Source organism: Cololabis saira, chromosome 8 (assembly GCF_033807715.1).
Source record: "Cololabis saira isolate AMF1-May2022 chromosome 8, fColSai1.1, whole genome shotgun sequence".
Taxonomy (NCBI): Eukaryota; Metazoa; Chordata; class Actinopteri; order Beloniformes; family Belonidae; genus Cololabis; species Cololabis saira.
Window position 1 is genome coordinate 41,306,679 of NC_084594.1, and position 23,256 is coordinate 41,329,934.

Genomic DNA, 23,256 nt, shown 5'->3' on the forward strand with positions numbered 1-23,256 from the left:
TGATGCATGCCCCTGATGAGCATGCCCATACCATGACTGCACCTCCACCGTGTTCAACATGTGATGCTCTGGGTCGTTCTTCTTCTGCCCCTTCAGACTTTTCTCTTCCTGTTATTCTGACACAAGTCTGTCTCTGTGTCATTGGTCCAGAGAATCTCATTCCAGACATTTCAGGTGTCTTCTGAGGCCGTCCAACACAGGGCTGATTGATTCAAATGTCAGGACTCGATTCCGATTCTTAAGATTCAGAATTGATTATTACCATTTGATTCGATCCAATTCGTTTCCAATATTGATTTGGGTTAGTGTTATTAAAACAGTTTTTTGAGCTGTTGCATGAATTATATGACTGTAGTTATGCAAAATATTACTACTAGTATTATATTGAGATTAAACAGCAAGTATTGGCAGCTAATGATGCTGTAAGGACCAATCAGCTCCCAGAATGCTGATAGAACTGCTTTCAGAAACATCGTGTGGGGCAGAATTATCAAACAGATCCAGGGAGGAAACAGGGCAGCAAACATTTTATGCAAATGTAACCCTAAGACAGTATATAAAGTATAAAATATAGATAATTATAGACAAATATAGACAATTTATGAGATTATAACTGCAAACTTTAATGTTTTCATACCTTTAAACATATTTAAAAGGCAAAAACAAGTTATTCTAGTGTCCAACAAAACATTCCTTTTTTGGTCATAAACCAAAAAATACCAAAAGTTGTAATGTAATGATGAAAAAAAAATCGATCTTTAGACATACGAATCGATTTTTAGGAATTAATATGATAATTGATTTAGAATCGGAAAATCGATTTTTTTTTTTTCAACACAGGCCTAGTCCAACATTGTTCTGTCCTTGAGCCTTTACTCTTTTACTGTCGGGGGGGTCTCTTCACCAGTCCTGTGGTCTCCTGTCCTCTTCCAGCCATTTTGGTGTTCAGTCACCTGTTCTGTCACCTGTTCTGTGTCCTTTCTTGTCTTTGTGCATCCAACGGTTGATTTGATTTGGCCGTTTCTCTTTTTAGAAGTATGTTTTTCCCAACCTAAAGACGATCAATAGTCATCACCCTCGAACTGCAAGGGTTCATGCTGATGATCAAAGTCCCGTTGTTGGAAGTCGGCACATGAAAGCTAACAGATAACAGATAGCGTGATAATAACAGATACCTGTGCAGAAGAGTGCAAACCTGCTGCTCCGTTCCCGCAATATGCAAGAAAAACTAACAATAAAGCACCACATACAGTAATGCTTCCTTCCTTGCTTCTCTGCAGGTTTTTCCTACCATGTTGTTTCTATGACAATATGACCAAAAACACAACAAAACAGTTAGCCGTCTCACCATTTCTTTCTTCCAGCAGCTCCTGTCTCATGTAATTGTTTTATCTCAGTCTGCAGAGGGTCGTTGTCTGCTGTCTCTAACGTCTGCATATTGTCGTGTGTGATTGTAGATGTCGTGGGTGTGTTTTGAGCAAATGGGGCTGTAACTGGTGTGTTCACCAGCACTTGTGCACCCACAAGCCCGTCTGTGCACAAGGAGTGATGATCTACAACCAACATGTAAGTGGCTGCATGACACCAAGGTTTGTTTTAGTGTTGGAGCAAAGACGCTAACAGCTAAAATGTGAAGACTTAGCAGAGTTAAAGTGGAATGAGGTCGTCAGACCCATCACCACTTATTAGAAATCGTGTTTCATTTGTGTTGAGATTCTTTCAGAAAATGTGAATTACTTGTTGATCTGTAAACCAGAGCTACAAAGTTGTGAGGGTTCAGAGTGTGTGATGTGTTTCACCACAAGCATCTATACCTGAGGGTTTCCCAGAAGCCATGTTTGAAGCATGGCTTCAAACACCATCATGAAACTGGTTTTATTTATTTAGGGGGGAGGGGGGACATGGAGTGTATAAATAAAATAAAGAGGATGGAGAAATGGCTTCAGACACATTAAGTTTCATTTTGATGATGGTTTTATTTCTGCTCATTTCCCAGTTCAAACATTTGTAACAAAAGTAATCCATCCGTTTAACACATTTGAGATCTGTTGTACCGTATTTTCCGCACTATAAGGCGCACAGAATATACGGTAAGATCCCGTACTATAGTGGCTAGGGTGGAGTTAGCATCTACCTGATGGACAGGAAATGCTACAAAATGCTAGAAGAAAGGTACTTTAAGTCAAACTTTATTAACACAATAAAAACCAGCTTTTTGAAGATTTTGTTCACTCCCAAAACAAACGCAGAGGGGAACTTTTCCAGTTCATCCCTGAATCCCTCTAAATCTTCCTCCGTGTTGGAACAGAACAGCTGGATGATGCAGCATCCAACGCGTCTGTCGTCTTGAACGTCTGTGACGATTCCTGCTGGTTTTAGCGCTGTTGCTTCAATGACACCAATTACAGTACCCACAATCCCCCTGACTACGGTAACTTTCCGTAAAGATCATATTAGGGCTGGGGATCGATTAAAATGTCAAGATTCGATTCCGATTCTTAAGATTCAGAATCAATTATCAAGATTTGATTCCATCCGATTCCGATATTGATTTGGGTTAGTGTTATTAAAACTGTTTTTTGAGATGTTGCATGAATTATGTGACTGTAGTTATGCAACATATTAATACTAGTAACAGCAGCTAATGATGCTGTAAGGACCAATCAGCTCCCAAAATGCTGATAGAACTGCTTTCAGAAACATCGTGTGGTTCAGAATTATCAAACAGATCCAGGGAGGAAACAGAGACAGATGAAATCGTTTTTAATTTTTCCCACATTCCTTTTTAATGATTTCAATTTTTGGTCTATTTTGGTTTTTAATTTTTAGCATTTTATGCAAATGTAACCCCAAAACCGTATATAAAGTAATGAAATATAGACAATTTATGCAGTTATAACTGAAAACTTTCATGTTTTCATACCTTTAAACATACTTAAAGGCAAAAACATGGCACCAGTTATTCTCGTGTCCAACAAAACATGACTTTTTTGGGCATAAACACAAAATACAAAAAGTTGTAATGAAATGATGTCTTTAGACCTACGAATCGATTTTTAGGAATTAATATGAGAATCGATTTGGAATCGGAAAATCTATTTTTTTTCAACACAGGCCTAGATCATATATAAAGCACTGCCGGTTTTTGAGAAAATTAACAGCTTTTATGTGCCTTATAGTGCGGAAAATACGGTACTCTTACTTTCCTTTAAGTTTTATTTATTTCTGTCTCACCCTCCCCTCGTGTCTCTCCCTCTTCCTCCCATCACCAGTTTAAACTCCCCACCTCATCTCCTCCCACCACTACAATTAAACCAGCCGCCACCACCACCATGGCTTCACAAACATCCACCGTTAAAGCCGTCACCACCACGACCAGCACGACGGCTGCAGTCCCTGCCACCACGGCAGCGCTTCAGGAGACGACCAGCTCTCCCACGCACGTTCCTCCCACCACCCATCAGGCGGCGTGGCGCAGCACCCAGCCTGCTCCGTGGACCGCTGCACCGCCGCTCACCACGGCAGCAGCAGCTCTCCCCACGCTCCCGTCGGAGCTGGAGGAGGAGGTCAGCGCCGCCGCCACCCAGAGCAGCTCTGAGGCCGTCACCCCCACCCTGGAGGTGGATCTGACCCCCGTCACTGCAGCTGACGGTCTCAGCGGAGACCCGGAGCCCGTCATGCCTCTCATGATCTCAGAAACCTCCGAGGAGGAGGGAGTGGACTCCAGCCCCGGCAGCACCGACGCCACCCTGAGCCTGGCCGAGCCTCCCACCCTGTCCTCGCTCGGCCTCCCGCCGCCCACGCTGGCCCACCCTGAACCCTCCCCTGACCCGGAGCTGGAGCTGACCGGGACCCCCACGCCGACCCCCCCCCAGGACTCCCACACCGAGGCCGAGGACCCCGCTGTCGCCGTGGACCCCGACCTGCTCCGCTGGACTAAAGAAGAGGACGGCCTCACGGACGGGAACGACACCCTGGCGTTCTCAGCGCCCCCGGTGCTGTCGGGGGACGGGGAGGAGGAGCGCGGCCTGCACTCCTACCCCGCCCTGGGGGACAGCGACTCGGAGCTGGAGCCGGACTACCAGTACGATCAGGCCGAGAGCTTCCTCCCGGTGAGTCCAGCCGCCTCACTGCAAACACTCAACATCTTAACAAGAATGTTTCTTATTTCTAGTTAAAATGTCTCATTTTTAGTCAAAAAAATCTCATTACACTTATAACAAGACTATAACAAGGAAAAATAACTTATTTGACAATTTTCGCCTGTTTCAAGTAGATTTTCACTTGAAATAAGTAGAAAAATCTGCCAGTGGAACAAGATTTTTTGCTTGTAATGAGAAGATAAATCTTGAGAAAAAAAAATTAGAAAAAAAAGTCAAAATGTTGAGGAAAAAAGTCAAAATGTTGAGAAAAAAGTCAAAATGTTGAGAAAAAAGTCAAAATGTGGAGAAAAAAAGTCAAAATGTGGAGAGAAAAAGTCAAAATGTGGAGAGAAAAAGTCAAAATGTGGACAAAAAAGTCAAAATGTGGAGAGAAAAAGTCAAAATGTGGAGAAAAAAGTCAATGTGGAGAGAAAAAGTCAATGTGGAGAGAAAAAGTCAATGTGGAGAGAAAAAGTCAAAATGTGGAGAGAAAAAGTCAAAATGTGGAGAGAAAAAGTCAAAATGTGGAGAAAAAAGTCAAAATGTTGAGAAAACTTACTTGAGATAGGTGAAAATTGTCAAATAACAAGTTATTTTTCTGGTAATGACTCTTGTTTTAAGTGTAATGAGATTTTTTGACTAAAAATGAGACATTTTAACTAGAAATAAGACAAATATTCCTGGTAAGATTTAGAGTTTTTGCAGTGCTCCGCCCTCCTCGCACCGCTGCTGCTGCTGCTTCCTCTCTCCAGATCTCCCATCAGCCCCCGGTGTTCCCAGCTCTGTCCAGGGCTCCGTCCTGCCCGTCTGTTCGTCTGTCCTCGCTCTTCTAAACTAATACGGGTTTGCTTTTGTTTCCGCTCACCGTTGAACTGATGAGAGCAGCTGCTTCCTGTCAACACTACAGCAGTCGCCGTCATTAATTATTCACGTTCAACGTTCACTGTAACACTCACACTAAACACTCTTCTTCCTGTGTGTGTGTGTGTGTGTGTGTGTGTGTGTGTGTGTGTGTGTGTGTGTGTGTGTGTGTGTGTGTGTGTGTGTGTGCGCGTGTGTGTGTGTGTGTGTGTGTGTTTGTGTGTGTGTGTGTGTGTGTGTGTGTGTGTGTGTGTGTGTGTGTGTGTGTGTGTGTGTGTGTGTGTGTACGTACACCGTATACTGTACAGATGTGGACAAATGTGTTTGCTTCCTTTGATTAAAGAAAAGAAAACCCCTCAACAATCAATTAAATAAGTTGAAACTGATGCAAGTAAAATCATTATTTAAAGGGGACCTATTATGAAAAACATGTTTCTCTTGCTTTAACATATATAAAGTGGTCTCCCCTCAGCCTGCCAACTCAGAGAAGGAGGAAAGCAACTAAATTCTGCAGTGTCTGTACAGCCGCCCAGTGTGACTACGTTTACATGCAGTCAAAATTCGGGTTATTGTTAATATTCCGGTTACTGAAACATTGGGAATATTCCGTTTACATGCATGAGCAAACAGGGTTATCCCTGTTTACATGGTAATTAATCATTTGGAATATCTGGATCAAACCAGCGACGCACAGAGAACGTGATGACGCAATTCCCGTCATTTCCGCTTCTTCCTGTATCCAAATTCAAAACAAATGCTGCTTCGCGAAACTTTTTGCTCACCTTCTTGTAAATCTGGCTATCCCCGTACTTTCTACCGTCTACAAATGCAGAAATGTTCATATCCTTCATTACATTTATGAAGTGATTAGTCTCCTCCTGGTCTTGTTTCTCCGTGTTTATAAGAACTTCCTGGACTCAAAAGACCAGGATTCCTTGTGAACAGAGCATGTGCAGAAAACTAATTCCTGTTCCGTTTGATGGAGATATTCCGTTTGGTGTTTACATGACCCAATATTCAGGTTTTAAAAGGAGTAACCCAGGGCTCATATTGGGGTTTTTAAAAATCCGAATATGAGCAAATTCGGGTTATTCAAAGGGGTTATTGGTGTTTACACGGGCGTGCCAAACCGGGTTATTGCTAATATTACGGTTTTAAAAGGGTTATTGATGCATGGAAACGCAGTCTGTGATGTGGATCTACGAGCTGTTCACATTCTGCTCCCTTTCGTTACGTAACCAAAATGCAATTTACATAGGTTGGCCTCCGATGCGTGAAACCACGCCCACAACTAACTCCACCGGCCGGAGCTTCCTCCATTTTTTCGTAGCGGTGTATCACGTCATTCAGACAGCCAATCAGCACAGAGCCTCATTATCATAGCCCCGCCCACTCAGAATCCTGCATAGATAATGAGGTTAGAGACTGGGATGATAAAAACATGGCTCAGAGGCTGAATTTCTAATTTATCTAGCAAAAACAATCAAAAGCTTGTTTTTAAGACATTCAAGACCTGTTTAAAATAGGTATTAGATCCCATAATAGGTCCCCTTTAAGAAACTAAACTAATGAAAACTGGTCTGGACAAATGAGTTGGTGCTCCAAGAGAAGATGAACCGGTGTTTGACAGCAGTGACGTAAGACAGGACAGCGTCCTGTAGTCAGCATCCCGGTGTCTTCAGTCTGCCGTCAGGGACGGTTAAAGGGTTAAAAGTGCTGTTTGGTGTCCTGGTGTCCACCACCCTGAACATGGACCCCAGGGTGGTGTCCAAGGTGAAGCACAAGACCATCTAAGCATCCGTCTCTGTGGGAGTCCCAGGGGACGCCTCTGCTGTTGAAGGGAAATCATAAAAAAGTCTGATTGGAATTGATCCAAATCACAAAGTTCCTGGGAGGATGAGACAAACTCACATCAGCAGCATCAAAGATGGAGGACAGAAATTTTATTAGTGATATTCTCATTTATAGGAGTGATCCTGTGTAGGAAAACATTTGAAAATGATTGAAATAATAGAAGAATTGTATTTATTTTTAGAGGTTAATTTCATCTGCATCATTAGGTTGTTAGAAAATGCAGTTGATGTTTAGTTTGTGTGTATTCCACCACAGGGGGATGAGGGTTCCTACATGAGCTGGGGGTCCTCAGCTTGTCCCTGCGTGGAGAAGGTCCAGGGTCTGTCCCTGCTGCCCGTCCAGGTGGAGAGGAAGATCACGCTACTGGCCTACAACCTGCACCTGTACCAGGTGAGGCGCTGCAGAGGGGAGGGTGCAGGGTGGAGGGTGGAGGGTGGAGGGTGGAGGGTGACCCGCTGCGCGTCGCCGCTGCTCAGCATCCGCCTATGGAGCTAGAACAGTCTCATAATACGCAAATGCACACACCGTTTCACAAATGCACACATCGATTCACAAATGCACAGGACAAGTTTCACAAATGCACAGAACAATTCACACGTGCGTAGGACAAGATATAGAAATGTATTTTTGATGCACACACAAATATAACTTGATTTACAAACGTTTTTTTGTCTGTGAGCTGCGCTGGATTTGCGTGTGACTTTTGAGACTCTCCTGACGTGACTCGATCCACAAATACGTTTTTTTTAACACAGAAGGATCTGCAACCAATCAGATGTCTTCCTTTGTTTCAGCCAATCATAAGAGCGCACCCACGTGGGGGACGCAGAGCAGTGGAAAAAACACGACTTACTCGTGGGGAGTCTCAAAAGTCACACGCAAATCCAGCGCAGCTCACAGACAAAAAAACCTTTGTAAATCAGGTTATATTTGTGTGTGCATCAAAAATACATTTGTATATCTTGTCCTACGCACGTGTGAATTGTTCTGTGCATTTGTGAAACTTGTCCTGTGCATTTGCGAATCGGTGTGTGCATTTGTGAATTATGGAATTATGAGACTGTTCTAGCTCCATATCCGCCTGTCATCCCCACCGGTGATGCCTGTGTGAACGTGAGTGTGGTGTGTGCAGGACGCAGACCTGGACTACGAGTGTGTGCTGATCATCGAGGGCCAGACGGTGGTGGTGGACGCCTACGTGGAGGTGGACGACGACAGTCCCACCGACTTCGACATCACCTGCCAGCTCCACCAGGTCTGCTTTCAGGAATCACCCAAGTGCTTGAACTCATGCTGTAACAGGGAAAACCAACATTTCAGTCTAATCTGGAATAAAACAATTAGATTTGATAACTGTTGAGGCGCCGTATCGGATGATGTCCTGTTGAGCCATGTTTAGTGATTTACAGCTGAGCACGTTTCATCTGTGGCACTAAAGTGTGTTGGTTTTTGTCTTTAACTCACCAAAACACAATGTGTTCCTGTGCAACAGAATCAGATTTGTAATATACGATGGGAAGAGGGAAAGTGGTCGGCTGAGCCGCTGGAATACCCTGGAGTCGCTCAGTTCAAACTGGAAGTGGAAGAATGAACAGAAATGCGCTAGAAGAATATATAAGTCTTGTCAATGATAATCAATAAGTCTTGTCACTAATAATCAATACATCTTGTCAATAAGTCTTGTCCAATTAACTGGCCAACAGAAAACGTCACGATAATGAGATAGCTGGCACCGTGGAGGCTCTTTACGCTCTTAAATATAAAAGAAAACCCCCACATAGCTATTATTATTATAATAATAATAATAATTATTATTATTATTATTATTGTTATTATTGTTATTATCATTAGTTTGTTCATTAGGGACCAGAAGGACTTGAAGGAGAGTTTTGAGTCAGAATGGAGCGTGTGGGCGATTTACCTAATGAATAAATGAATGAATAGATCAATAATAGAATAGAAAGCCTTTTATTATCATTTACACATGTACAGTGAGCTTTACACATATGGAATTAAACTGGATTATCTCACTCTTTAGTGCCACATGTAATAATGGAAAACAAATATGTGTATCAATAATAAGTACAAAATAAGCTAATGATGTTATTGAGCCTGTGGAGAGGTTGAAGGAGGAACTTCCAGGGAGACGAACGGCACTTCCTCCCATCATGGATTTTCCATCACATTGAATCTGCATGTGTTATTGATGATGTCATGATCCATCGGTCCTGAGAGACCACTCTTTATTTTGTTTCCTCCCCCAGTACTCGTACTCTGCTCCGGTGCACGAGTACAAGGCCATGGTGTACGTGAAGAGGAGGGACACGTTCCACGTGGACAGCTCTCCGGACTTGTTTGGTAAGGTGACGTTTAACCCCGCGGCGGCGGCGCTGATGCTCCGGTCCGAGCCTCGCCGTGACGCCCCCCTCTCCCCCACAGTGACCCTGTACAACTGCTCGGTGGGCCGGTCCGACTGCAGCCGCTGCCACACGGCCGACCAGAAGTACGGCTGCGTGTGGTGCGGGGCCCCGCGGGGCAGCTGCGTGTACGCCGACTCCTGCGGCCAGCCCGTCCAGCAGACGTGTCCCGCCCCCGTCATCCACGCCGTGAGTCTCCACTCACACGCCCCGGCACCTCCAACATTTCTCATAGGGGGGGCCAGATCATACCTATGGAGCTAGAACAGTCTCATAATTCAGCCATTATAGGCAAATGCACACACCGTGGCAGATCAGAACGGCGCTAACGCAGCTCAAACAGCAGGTGCATCTGCCCCTTTAATCTGATTGGTTTATGAGTAAATCGTCCCCCACGTGGGTTCGCTCTTATGATTGGCTGAAACAAAGGAAGACATCTGATTGGTTGCAGATCCTTCTGTGTTAAAAAAAACATTTGTGGATCGAGTCACATCAGGGGAGTCTCAAAAGTCACACGCAAATCCAGCGCAGCTCACAGACAAAAAAACCTTTGTAAATCAGGTTATATTTGTGTGTGCATCAAAAATACATTTGTATATCTTGTCCTACGCACGTGTGAAACTTGTCCTGTGCATTTGTGAAACGGTGTGTGCATTTGCGAATTATGACTGTTCTAGCTCCATATACCTTTTTATAAATTTGAAAATACGGGAAATTTTCCCGCCGCTGTCCCACCAGCTCAACCCAGGTCCAGTATTACATTTTAAGACAGATTTACGAGAAATCCAAAATAACTACCTGTCAACCACTTACAAACTACAATTATGTGCTCATAGCCTGACAGGACGACCTTTGTTGACACTGAAATGCTGTGGACATTCCTATGTGTGTAATTCCTATAATAGAGCCTAAATGAAAACACAAAAGTGAATTAAAGCACATTTAATTATCTTAAATATTTTCGGTTTATATACACATTGATTGTCTTCAAGTGAAACATTTACATTTTCTTTTAATTTATCATTTTCATTCATGTGGCTTTCTGGTATTCACTGACTGACATCGTTCCTTCCCCCATGAGAGACACTAACAACGCAGTTACACATCTTTAGAACACATAACTGTAACTTCCTGCTCCTCTTTAGGAAAGTAAATTCGGTTTCCCATTTTTAGAGATATTTACAGGAAGTCTTCGCTTTTTGGGAAGAAATGCCTTCTCTCTGGTTCCATCCATCCATCTCTGTTATTTTCCAGTTTCGAAGTTTAGAAACCAGTAGAGGTGTAACGATACACTAATCTCACGATACGGTACGATACACGATATTGAGGTCACGATAACGATACGATACGATATTATAGCAGTATTTTTTAACAACCTTGAATGAGGAACATATGACTGGAAAAAATGGTCTTTTATTTGAAAGACACAAAATACAAAACAATACTGTACGTTTGCCCTATGGTTACAGTTTGTAATGCTTTAACTGTTTAAGTTTTAAAGAGAAAGCCAGGCCAACCTTTTTCCACAAACTGAACTAAAACTGTTGAGGGACATTAAAGTACACTGGAACTCAGCAGAAGTTGTCCCCATGTTTATCCTACTCACGACCCGAAAAAGATTTAATTTAATAAGGTAAGGCTTAACTCTACACCAGCCTTACATAAGTAAAAGTTCAGAGCTCAAAACCCTGCTAGAGTCCCGTGATCGGGACCAAAACGGTACTAGTTTCTTCTGAGCAGAGTAAGATTTTCGTCCGCGGGTCGAGGCGCGGTCGGCACCAATACACTGCGCGTTACTAGTCAACACATAGGCTATTAATAATCCAATATCGCGAGATTTCATGGCACGATATATTGTTACACCCCTAGAAACCAGTAAAAGTTGAGTCTTCCCGCTCCTCCGGTGTCTCCTCTAGATCGAGCCTCTCTCCGGGATCCTGGAAGGAGGCACCATGCTGACCATCTCGGGCTCCAACCTGGGCCAGAAGTCTGCAGACATCCTGCACTCGGTGACGGTGGCCGGCGTGCCGTGCAGCGTCCTCCCCGAGCTGTACGAGGTCTCCTCCAGGTACGTGTGGCTGCCGGGGCCCAGGACCTGGTGCGGTGAATTAAGCGCTGAGTTTACGGAGAGCAACTATGGAGACGTGTCTGTGCTGCAGGATCGTGTGCAGGACCAGAGCCAGTCGGGGGGAGAAGGTGGGACACGTGTCCGTGGAGGTGAGCGGGGGAGAGTTCGGCCGCTCCAACCAGAGCTTCAGCTACCAGGTACGTTGTTTTCACGCTACGCTGGAGCCCCCTGCTGTATTTAACGGCTCTGAAATTAGCATCGGAGTAGTAAACGCCAGTTTGGTTTTGGTTTGGTTCTTTAAGTTGACGAGGATGTTCCTAAAAACACTTTCAGAAGAAAACAGTATTTTTATTGCTGTTATTACAGTGAATGTCGTTGTTTGTGTTTTTATTGTCAGATAGGCAAGGCAAGTTTATTTATATAGCACAATTCAACACAAGGTAATTCAAAGTGCTTTACATCAACATTAAAAGCGGCAAGACATAATTAGACAGTAAATAAAATGAAAAATGAAATAAAATTATGAGAAAAGAAGGTAAAATAATAATAATAAAAAAAAAAAAAAAAAAAAATAATAATAATAATAATAAAAAGCACAAGTTGTTAAAAGTGAGGGCAGTAGAGTACCGCAGGTAAGTATTTAATTTACAGGACTGTCTCAGAAAATTTGAATATTGTGATAAAGTCCTTTATTTTCTGTAATGCAAAAATGTCATACATTCTGGATTCATTACAAATCAGCTGAAATATTGCAAACCTTTTATTATTTTAATATTGCTGATCATGGCTTACAGCTTAATAAAACTCAAATATCCTATCTCAAAAAATTAAAATATTCTGGGAATCTTAATCTTAAACTGTAAACCACAATCAGCAATATTAAAATAATAAAAGGCTTGCAATATTTCAGTTGATTTGTAATGAATCCAGAATGTATGACTTTTTTTCTAATTGCATTACAGAAAATAAAGAACTTTATCACAATATTCAAATTTTCTGAGACAGTCCTGTAAGAGTAGCTTGAGTAAACAGTAATGTTTTTAGTCCTGATTTAAAGGATCTACAGTTGGAGCAGACCTCAGGTCTACAGGAAGTTTGTTCCACCGGTGAGGAGCAGAATAACTGAACGCTGCATATTTCATTTCTTCTTCCTAAGTATGATTTGTGTAAAGGTAAACGACTTGGTGTCTCTCCGTCCCTCAGGACCCGTTTGTGATGGAGGTGTGGCCTGAACGGGGGCCGAAGGCAGGCGGGACGTCCCTGACCGTCACGGGCCGGCACCTGATGACGGGCCGGCCCTCCGACCTCAGCATCACCGTGGGAGGGGTGCCCTGTAAGATGTGAGGCTGGCCGCCGCCCCGAGAGCGTTTCCCGCCCCAGTCGGCGAGGGTTTACGACAGAACTCTCTGGATTGACCTGGTCCTGTCTCCCCCCAGAGCGTCGGAGGTCCGCAGCTCCAGCGTGGTGTGCGTGACGGGGAGCAGCAACGTGACGGGAGACCACCGGCTCACGCTCCACTACGGCAACAACCAGCGCCACCTGCACACGCCGTCCTACCGCTACACCCCCAACCCCAACGTCACCGCCGCCGCGCCGCCCCGGAGCTTCCTGAGGTGCGTCCGGACGCCGCTCGCTGTGAGCAGCCTGGCAGGGCGTGTGTGTGTGTGTGTGTGTGTGTGTGTGTGTGTGTGTCCCTCCTCCCCGGTGACGAGCTGTGTTTGTGGGTTTCAGTGGCGGCCGGCTGATCTACGTGTCCGGACACAACCTGGACGTGGTGCAGGAGCCGCAGATGGTGGTGACCTCACGCAAGGCCGTCGGCCAGGGGACCAGGAGGAGGAGGAAGAGGAGGAACCTGGAGAACCGGGAGGACCAGGACAAAACCCCCTTGCAGGTGTGTGTGTTAAAAAAATTGTTCTTTTTTTTCCCCTCATTTCTCGCCTTCCAAAACAAGCCTATCGTCTTCTGCCAGTTTAAAAATCTGAAATTAGTAAACCAAAGTGGTCTGAGGCCTTTCATGTCATTTTCCTTCACTAATCTGCTGTCAGGGTCAATCTTTTATGTTTCAAGCCAGGTTCACACATAGCCGGGTATTCACAAAAACAAAAATTACCCCTTCTATGTTTTGAATTTACACCAGGGGTCGGCAACCCAAAATGTTGAAAGAGCCATATTGGACCAAAAACACAAAACAAATATGTCTGGAGCCGCAAAAAATTAAATGTCTTGTGTAAGCCTTGGAATGAAGACAACACATGCTGGGGGAGGATTTTTTTTTTCATTATGTACTTCGAAAAAAAGTCAAAATGTCAAGAAAAATGTTGAAATACAATCTTGAGAAAAAAGTTGAAATGTCGAAGAAATAGTCAAAATTTCGTGAAAAAAGTCAAAATTTCGAGAAAAAAGTCAAAAAAGAAAAAAGAAGAAAAAAAGGAAAAAAAGGTCAAACATTTTTTTTAAAGCTCCAGGAGCCACTAGGGCGGCGCTAAAGAGCTGCATGCGGCTCTAGAGCCGCGGGTTGGCGATCCCTGATTTACACCAACCCGCATAAATAGCTGTTAAGCTGCTATGAGCAGCCAAACCTGCAGGGGGCAGTGTAACGAGAAGATAAAGTCATGCTAGCCAATCAGAGTCCTGGAAAAAAACATCAACAAATGACACGAGTAACTTCCAGTTACTTCCAAGACGGAAGAGAGTCTTTCGTTTGGAGTGACAGAGAAGTGGAGTTACTTTTAAGTGTGACTTTAGAATATAAAACAGGTAAAATACAAGAAAATATTGACGGTGGTCAAACAAATTGTAAACACAGGTCGCACTCATGACGGTGGTGACGTTTATGTGGCATAATGTGACGTTCTGAAGCCTAAATGTCCATTTCCCTCTTTTTTGGGGGGAGTTTGAGCTTCGTTTTCGTGTAAGGGAACAGCCAAAACGCATGAAAACACCACTGTTTTTGCTCCGTGTAAACGGTGCCTCAGTCATCAAGGTAACTGTCCCCCCTCTCATCCCCCTCAGTTCACGGAGCGCTGCGAAGTGAACTCTTCCTCTCTGATCCTGTGCCGATCCCCGAAGGTCAACGCAGTTGTCCTGGATAAGGAGTCAAAGGTGACGGTGGAGTTTCTGCTGGATAACCTGCGCTTTGACTTCAGTAGCTTGAGCTCCCAGGCCTTCAGCTACGACCCCGACCCGACCCTGCAGCCGCTGAACCAGCAGGACCACCAGAAGGTTTACCGCTACAACCCCGGCAGCTTCATCCAGCTGGAGGTCAGAGCACTCACATCACCATGTTACAAACCATCGTTGTTTTATTTCCATGTGTCAACGCCCACCCATGGGGGCAACCGGTCTAGAATGAACACTTATATAATATCTGTTTGATGAGGTAATAATGTGGTAACGGTGTTGACCTGCACTGCTGTGACTGGGAGCTGAAGTGTTCTGTCCTAGTCATCTGTCCATCATGGACACCATGTTCAGACTTAACGATGTCCATAAGGGCTCGTGACACCAGGACACCCCAGGACAGTTGTGTTGTTGGTTTTGCAGCTGTATCTCTTGGATGCTGGTGGTGAATTGTAAAGTTCCTTTCGTCAAAATTATCAAAATTATGACTAAATATGGTCATCACAAACCTTTATCATCTGAGGAAAACGAGACGCAAGGAAAAAGCTGGTCATGTGACGATAACAAAAATGAAATATATAATGCAATAGCGTAGAGAAATAAAAACGAGAATAAAATGTAGATTACAAAATAAAAACTCTGCTAAATGTGTCTTCAATTTTGTTGACCAAAACGACAGGAAATGTTCTACCAAAGATCCTTAGGGTGCTTTCAGACCTGTGGCCCGTTTGTTTTGTTCAGATTCAGGGGCTAAATCAGTTGTTTCGTTTCTCGTTCGTGGGGTTTGTGTTCACAAGTCAACCGTCTGTACCGGTTCAAAGCTGTTAATAAATGCCATGCGTGAACCAGCTGGAGTAAAGTGGAGTGTGTGTGTTCTCAGGGGGACAACCTGGACCTGGCCATCACTAAAGATGAGGTGGTGGTTCTCATCGGGGGGGCCGTGTGTGCCGTCAAGACCCTGACCAGGAACCACCTGTACTGCGAGCCGCCGCCCCAGCAGCCGCTGCCGGGGGCCCACTGCAAGAAATGTGAGGGCTCCGACCAGCTGCCCGAGTTCACCGTGAGTCCACCGCACCGCCTCCTCGCTGCACGGAACAACATCCGCGTTTGAAACGACCTCACGGTGTCAGAAATGCTCTGGTTTGTGTTTTTTTAGGTCCAAATGGGCAACCTGAACTTCTCCCTGGGGAAGGTTCAGTACGACAACCTGAGCTTGTCCACTTTTCCACTGGACGCCCAGATTGGAGTGGGCGTGGGAGCGTCCATCGTGGCCTTCATCGTCCTCATCATCGTGCTGATCTACAGGTGAGGAGAGCTGGGCTGTGTTTGGAGACCAAAGAAAAGACAGTTCCATCAGTTTTTATTTTAGTTTGAGTGAAAAGTTGGTTGAACGGACAGAGTTCAGGGTGAAATAGATTGTTTGACAGAATTGGGACACAATATAAAAACAAGTTTTAACACCCACTTGTGGCCCACAGAGTTTTTATTGTTTAATTTTGTGGGTCAAATGCTGAAAGATGTCACTGAATCAACATTCTGCTGTGGCTAAATCTGGTGTTTAACGCGTCAGCGTGTCATGAGTTTAAATAAGTCGCACAGACTGTTTAGATGATGGTCAGTCATTGACGTTAACCTGGTTTCAGTATTTGATGAAACTGCTGCCATGAATGATGTCCTGCGAAGAAACTGTTCGTGCTGACGCTCGGTTTAGGGTCGCCAACTTCCTGTAAAATAAATAAGGGTCACCTCATCTGCAGGGCCGGACAACCCGATTACCTTCACCCTTCCTGGCAGGGTGAATTTTTTTTTAGCCCCTTTTTTGTGATTGAAACGATTTTTTAACTATTTGACTCGAAACTGAATTGAATTAGATGCATATTTTTGAATGCCATGAACACATGGAAAACAAATTATTATCCAGCAATTCACTTTAATACAAAATAAAAAAATAGGTATCTTTCTTAAACAGAAACCTTTCCTGCTTAACTTAAGATTGTATAAATTAATATAAAACAATAGAAAGAAAGCAGAACATCCATTCTGTAATAGTGCACCTTTTTAGTGCAACAATAAAGTGCAAACAGAAAGTGTGTAGAAAACTAAACATATTTGTGCCTCAAAGGCCATGACTGTAGCTACAGTTGTAGTAAAACAGAAAAAAATTACTTATGAACTCAACAGCTCAATGGCATTTTCTGACTATTTTCTGACTCTCACAGTAATACGGGACAAATTGCGTCTCTTTTCAGCTCAATACGGGACGCTACTTTAGTTTATAAATACGGGACGATTCAGTTTTTCAAGGAACGGTTGGCGACCCTAGCTCGGTTAAAGGTTTAAGGTTAGAGGCTGCCAGACTGGGACGTACGTTCCCATCCAGCCCCCGGGCTCCGGCCGTCCCCGCCCTCCGGCCGGCTGCTGTTTCCAGCTGCGAGAGCAACGCTCCACCGCAGAATCTGTCCCTGAGATGCATGAATGAACAGAATCTGCAGAGAATAACAGGAGTTCATGCCAGCTGGAGATGTTGCATAAGTCCTAATGTGCTGCAGAGAATTACATGATGGGGTCTTACTCAGAGGTGGGTAGAGTAGCCAAAAATTGTACTCAAGTAAAAGTACTGTTACCTCAGAATAATATGACTCAAGTAGAAGTAAAAAGTAGTCATCCAAATAATTACTTGAGTAAAAGTAAAAAAGTACTTGGTGAAAAAACTACTCAAGTACTGAGTAACTGTTGAGTAACGTCTGATTTATTTTTTTAACAGTCATTCAAACAGACAAAAGTACAAAATAATCATCTTCAGGCAAATTAAATCAATAAAATGAATTAAAATTAATAAAATATAGCTAAAATTTAAATAATCTTAAAGTAAATTCAAGTACTTTAATAAATAATAAAATAAATAAAATAATAACACAATAAAAAAATAAATTAAGCACAAGTAGCACAAAATTTCCAGCCTTTGTACTTTTCTTTTTTAACCAGAACTAGAACAAACATGAACTCATAAAAAACTCAACGTAGCCTAATGTAGCGGAGTAAGAGTAACAGTTTCTTCTTCACAAATCTACTCAAGTAAAAGTAAAAAGTATAGTGATTCAAAACTACTCCTAAAACTACAAAATGTCCCAAAACTTACTCCAGTAAATGTAACTCGTTATACCCACCTCTGGTCTTACTGCAGTGGAAGCCTTTTACCGGCATTCTCCACTCCTGGAGTCACTGGTCTTGTGGTGAAACGTTCTCAGGTAGTACGGCCGCCGGGTTTTTCAAAAGAGCCCAGATTAACGTTGAACATGTCGGCCCGCTGCGGTGCCACCGACGTTTCAGTACACAGATCCTTGCGGTCGACGGTTTGTCCGGACTAATTACGAGATTCTTATCCACTAATCCGCGGTGAAACTGCAGGTTTCTCCGGCCTCGTCTGACCCGTCTGCTCCTTCCCGTTTCAGGAGGAAGAGCAAGCAGGCTCTCCGGGACTACAAGAAGGTCCAGATCCAGCTGGAGAACCTGGAGACCAGCGTCCGGGACCGCTGCAAGAAGGAGTTCACAGGTATGGTTAGGGTTAGGGTTAGGGTTAACCCTTGCCTCCGGTTGCCTCTGGTTGAGGGCCAGTTTTAACCAACTGTTCTGCCAAGCTCCAGAGTGTTCACCCCCAACTCCTTCTGCGTTGATGCAGACCTGATGACGGAGATGATGGACATGTCCAGCGACCTGGTGGGCTCGGGCATCCCCTTCCTGGACTACCGGGCCTACGCCGAGCGCATCTTCTTCCCCGGCCACCGGGAGTCCCCGCTGAGGCGAGACCTGGACGTGCAGGAGTCCCGGCGGCAGACGGTGGAGCAGGGTCTGGTGCAGCTGTCCAACCTGCTCAACAGCAAACTCTTCCTCACCAAGGTGCTGCTCGTCATCACACTAGCCCAGGGGTCGGCAACCCGCGGCTCTAGAGCCGCATGCGGCTCTTTAGCGCCGCCCTAGTGGCTCCTGGAGCTTTTACAAAAATGTTTGACCTTTTTTTCCTTTTTTTCTCATTTTTCTCTTTTTTTTCCTCTTTTTCTCTTTTTTCTTCTTTTTTCTTTTTTTTCTTCTTTTTTCCTTTTTTTCTTCTTTTTTCCTTTTTTTCTCTTTTTCTTCTTTTTTCCTTTTTTTCTTTTTTCTTCTTTTTCTTTTTTTCTTTTTTTCTTCTTTTTTTCTTATCTTTTTTTTCTTCTTTCTTTTTTTTTTCTTTCTTCCTTTTTCCTTTCCTTTTTAATCACGACATTTCAACTTTTTTCTCAACATTTCGACTTTTTTCTCGAAATTTTTACTTTTTTCTCGCGTTTCGCCATTTGCCTTCATTCCAAGGCTTATACAAGACTTTTCATTTTTTGCGGCTCCAGACCTTAGTTTTTTGTGTTTTTAGTCCAATATGGACATTTGGGGTTCCCGACCCCTGCACTACCCGCACCGCTACACTCCATCTCCGACGGTGACCACGCCGGGTTTTAGAGCGGGAGCAGCATGACTGAACCCCCTCTCTGTGTTCCAGTTCATCCACACCCTGGAGAGCCAGAGGACCTTCTCCCCCAGAGACCGGGCCTACGTGGCCTCGCTGCTCACGGTGGCGCTCCACGGAAAGCTGGAGTACTTCACCGACATCCTCAAGACTCTCCTCAACGATCTGGTGGAGCAGTACGTGGCCAAGAACCCCAAGCTGATGCTGCGAAGGTGAGGAGAGCGCGACGGGTTTCAGCTCGCGCAGAAACCGTCTCCAGAGTCTCAACGGTGCGTGTCTTTGCAGAACCGAGACGGTGGTGGAGAAGCTCCTGACCAACTGGATGTCCATCTGTCTCTACACATTCCTGCGGGTCAGTCCGGTCCGCTGGGCCAATTTTACATCGTTCAAGCCATGCACATGTGTTTGTTTACAGCAGATTCGGAAAAAGGTTTAGTGTTTCGTAAAGTTGCTTTCCTCAATGAAAATTATGACTAAATATCGTCGTCAACAAACCTTTATCACCTGATGAAAACGAGACGAGAGGCAATGAACATGCTGGTCATGTGACGATAACGATAATTAAATGTGTAATGCAATATTGTAGACGAATAAAAAAACAAGACTAAAATGTAGATTACAAAATAAAACTATGCTAAAATGTGTCTTCAATTTCGTTGACCAAAACGAGGTGAAAATAAAACCCAATGTGTAGTCGGAAAAGAAAAAGACGGGGAGAAATGTGGAATAATAAATATGTTGTAACTCAAATTAGAGTCTTCTGTATCTGGAATGAATGTATTCTTGAGTGTATAAGGTAACAATAATATAATAATAAGATAACCTTGTTTGAATTGTAAAATGGGTTTGGCTAAATACAATCTTTGACTAAAATAAGACTAAAATGCTCAGACTGAAACTTGACACGACTAAAAGGAGAATGAACGTGACTAAAACAAATAAAAACTAAAATGATAGCCTGACCCAAAGACTAGAGTAAAACTAACATTGAAACAGGCTGACAGAAACAACACTAGTGTTTCACTTTCCGCTGGTTAATCAGGAGTTGGAGCAGGAACCTGCTGGAGTCCTGGTGGTTTTATCGGGTTGATGATTTACTTCTTAAGTGCCTTTTAGAGGTATCCAGGCAGCAAGAGCTGAACGTTATGTAGACGCCAAACCTGGCGTGTTCAGAATCCCCCAAAGAGTTCTGGCCGCTACACTGGACGGCATAAACTCCTGGTTTCATCCAACAGGTTTTCATCTGATTTCTTGTACTTTATCTACCAACGCAAGGTTTCAAAGTTATCTGCCAATCATCTAATTTGTGGGTGTGGCCCAAACACGCCCTCTGACGCGCAGACATTAAGAATCAGTATTATCTGGGTCACGGACCCGTCTGGAGTCCAGTACGTTTAGGAAAAGCTTCAATAACAGAAGCTAATGTGACTTTACTGGCGGACTTTTAAAAACGGTCAAATAGACTCGGTAATGACCCCAGACATCACCGGAAAGATGATCGGAGGAACTGTGATCTATAAGACTCTATAAGGGCAGAGTTCCAATCCAATTTTATTTGTTAAGCACGTTTAAAACAACCCCAGCTGACCAAAGTGCTTTACAGAATAAATAACAAGACAAAACAGCTCAAGAAATAAAATGTTAAATAAAATAAATAAAATAAGTTAAAAGACATAAAATAAAGGTAACAGTCATACCATACTAACAGAAATGGAATAAAATAAAAGATAAAAGAATAAAATAAAGAATAAAAGGATAAAGTTAGTAGTTTTTACCCTCTAATTCATTTCATTTTCATTTCTTTTTATTTTTTATTTCATTCACAAAACAAAACAATTCAATACAAATACAAATGTTCCTAACTTGTGAATGAAAAGGGAGCAGAAAGAAGAAGAATCTTATCTGATCTGCCCCTTTCACAAATAACATAAATTAAAAATAATAATAATAAAAAACAACAACTAAGTGAATTAAAAAAAAACTAAAATTAAATAAAATTAAAATAAAATTACCGCCGCCTAGGGGTATGTCAATCAAACTTAACTAACATTTTTCATTATATTTCCTTAACATACAGGCTTTAATCACTTTTAATTCACCTCTAATTCACTAAAATACCCCCGACGTGTCCCTGAACAACCGTCCCGTGTTCACGGAGCAGCAGACACGTTATTTGTGGGACTAATGAAGGACATCTAAATCTATTTGCACCTCGTTTGGGACGAAGTGCCAGGTGACGTATTGGTAAATGCTAACATTTAGTCCTAACTTGTGTGTGTGTGTGTGTGCACAGGACTCAGCAGGGGAGTCTCTGTACATGTTGTTCCGAGCTATAAAGCACCAGGTGGATAAAGGACCAGTGGACGCCGTCACAGGAAAGGCCAAGCACACCCTGAACGATAACCGGCTGCTGCGCGAGGACGTGGAGTACAAAACCCTGGTAACAGCTCCTCCGCTGGACGCTCCCCTGACCTTTGGGACTCGCCGGGCTTTGTCCTCTCACCGCCTGTCTGGTTTTCTTCTTCTCCTTGTCAGACGCTGAACGTGCTGGTGCAGGGCGGGGGGGTGAACGACTCCCAGCCGCTGCCCTCCAAAGTGCTGGACTGTGACACCATCACGCAGGTGAAGGAGAAGCTGCTGGACCAGGTGTACAAGAGCGCCTCCTTCTCCCACCGGCCGCACGCAGACTCCCTGGACCTGGGTGAGGACCCGGGACGGTGACGGGAGCTCTGCCGCTCCTCGGATCCAGACACGACCTGCCGTGACCTCACTTCACCGAGCAGTGACGTCTACTGCACTAACGACGCTTTTCCACTAGTACCTCAGCCCGGCTCCACTCAGTTTGGTTCTTTCCCACTAGGGGTCTAACGTGCCAACTTTTTCTGTAACTATTCTGCCGAGGTTCTAAGCGGCTGAGTCGGCTGTATCTGACATCATCACACTACAGACCACTGATTGGTCGGGGGGTTGGAGTCAGACGTCTGAGTCAGGAGGAGGAAATCAGAGAAAGAGACTCTGACGAGAAGCTTGTTCATTTTATTCAACCAGCAACGGCAGCACAAAAGTCTGTTTCATGATCCAACTCTGAGGTGCAGATGTTCATAAACCTGGTGCTGAGGAGAGAATTAAAAAGGGATCTAGACGGAGATAAGGAACGACCAGATCTACCAGGAGCTCTGTCTCTTCATAGCTGCTCACGGCTCCAGTTGACAATTCAGCAGAGCCGAGACAAAGAAAAAAAAATGTAAAAGCGTCACTGCTTGAAGTTTCTCTCTCTCTCCTTTTTTTAACTTGATATTATTGAACACAAGCCACAGACCCAGCAGCACATCTATCATCTCCTCCAGATTCTACATCTTTAGTGTTGTTGTCTTCTCCGTTTAGATCACACAATCAAATGCGTCACAGCAGCTTCTCCAACCTCCTACTTCTGCTCCAGGTGCTGATTATTATGGAAAAGAAACCAGGCCGAGTTGAGATGAGTCAAGCTGAGATGAGTAGAGCCTAGTAGGTACTAGTGGAAAAGTGCCATAAATGACCTGAGAGTCATCAGTTAGTGGTTAAGCCTCCACTTCCTGAGTTCATGTTTATATTTGTTGGACAGTGGCGCCCCCTGCAGGGAGACAGGAGGCCCTGCGTGCAGGAGCCAGGCTCCCAGAGCAAACGCTCCCAGAGCAAACGCCCGGTAGTCGTAGAGCAGAGGGACACACCGCCTGAACTGCTCTTGAACTGCATCATAAGTATCCACATGGCCCCAGAGATTAACAGCATCTTTAAAATGTAGGTGCGTCCTGTTAAAACCCAGTCAACAGCTGACGTTGGTCCATAAGGAATCCCAGGTGTCACCTCTGCTCAGAAACCTTATAAAAAGCTTGATGACTGACGAAGTTTGACAATATGTCCTTCGAGGATCTGTTCACATTTCCGGGGTGCTGATACATGACCGACCCAGATCAGACTAAGACCATCCTCATGGTGCATATGCTAGTCCTCAGAGGTGGAAATCACAAAGTCGTACTCTTAAACACATCCAGGGGTCGACTGACTCCTCCCCCTGAAACTGCCCGTCACCAGCTGAGCTGCAAACGCGCTTTTGTGTCGTATCTCTGTGGCGTTTGGACGGAAGCACGACGCCACCGGCACGTCCTGAGGAGTGCGCTCCCATTTAGCACCTTTGGTCTTGTGTGACATGCCCCATATTCTGCTGGGGTGGTGCACGCGGTGCGGTTCACTCCAGCACGTCCGAGCCTCGGTGGGTCCAGGTTTCTGCCACATTCCCCCCGCCGTGTCATGTGCTGC

At 44.2% G+C, this 23,256-nt stretch overlaps 1 protein-coding gene across 2 annotated transcripts in view; it reads left to right on the top strand.

Annotated features, from left to right (window-relative positions):
- The window catches only part of LOC133448969 (plexin-B1-like), a 127,324-nt gene that overhangs the window by 95,343 nt on the left and 8,725 nt on the right, over positions 1-23,256 (top strand). Inside the window, exons 11-30 of one of the 2 annotated variants that reach the window (XM_061728007.1) lie at positions 1,458-1,566; positions 3,273-4,112; positions 7,113-7,247; positions 7,990-8,112; positions 9,122-9,215; positions 9,297-9,463; positions 11,191-11,342; positions 11,434-11,539; positions 12,546-12,682; positions 12,779-12,955; positions 13,074-13,233; positions 14,355-14,603; positions 15,343-15,522; positions 15,619-15,767; positions 17,915-18,015; positions 18,142-18,359; positions 18,991-19,169; positions 19,243-19,309; positions 21,251-21,397; positions 21,493-21,658. In XM_061728007.1, the coding sequence (XP_061583991.1) occupies positions 1,458-1,566; positions 3,273-4,112; positions 7,113-7,247; positions 7,990-8,112; positions 9,122-9,215; positions 9,297-9,463; positions 11,191-11,342; positions 11,434-11,539; positions 12,546-12,682; positions 12,779-12,955; positions 13,074-13,233; positions 14,355-14,603; positions 15,343-15,522; positions 15,619-15,767; positions 17,915-18,015; positions 18,142-18,359; positions 18,991-19,169; positions 19,243-19,309; positions 21,251-21,397; positions 21,493-21,658 (3,656 nt within the window). The remainder of the gene's footprint in view (positions 1-1,457; positions 1,567-3,272; positions 4,113-7,112; positions 7,248-7,989; positions 8,113-9,121; positions 9,216-9,296; positions 9,464-11,190; positions 11,343-11,433; positions 11,540-12,545; positions 12,683-12,778; positions 12,956-13,073; positions 13,234-14,354; positions 14,604-15,342; positions 15,523-15,618; positions 15,768-17,914; positions 18,016-18,141; positions 18,360-18,990; positions 19,170-19,242; positions 19,310-21,250; positions 21,398-21,492; positions 21,659-23,256) is intronic. The other variant, XM_061728009.1, reaches the window with a different exon arrangement.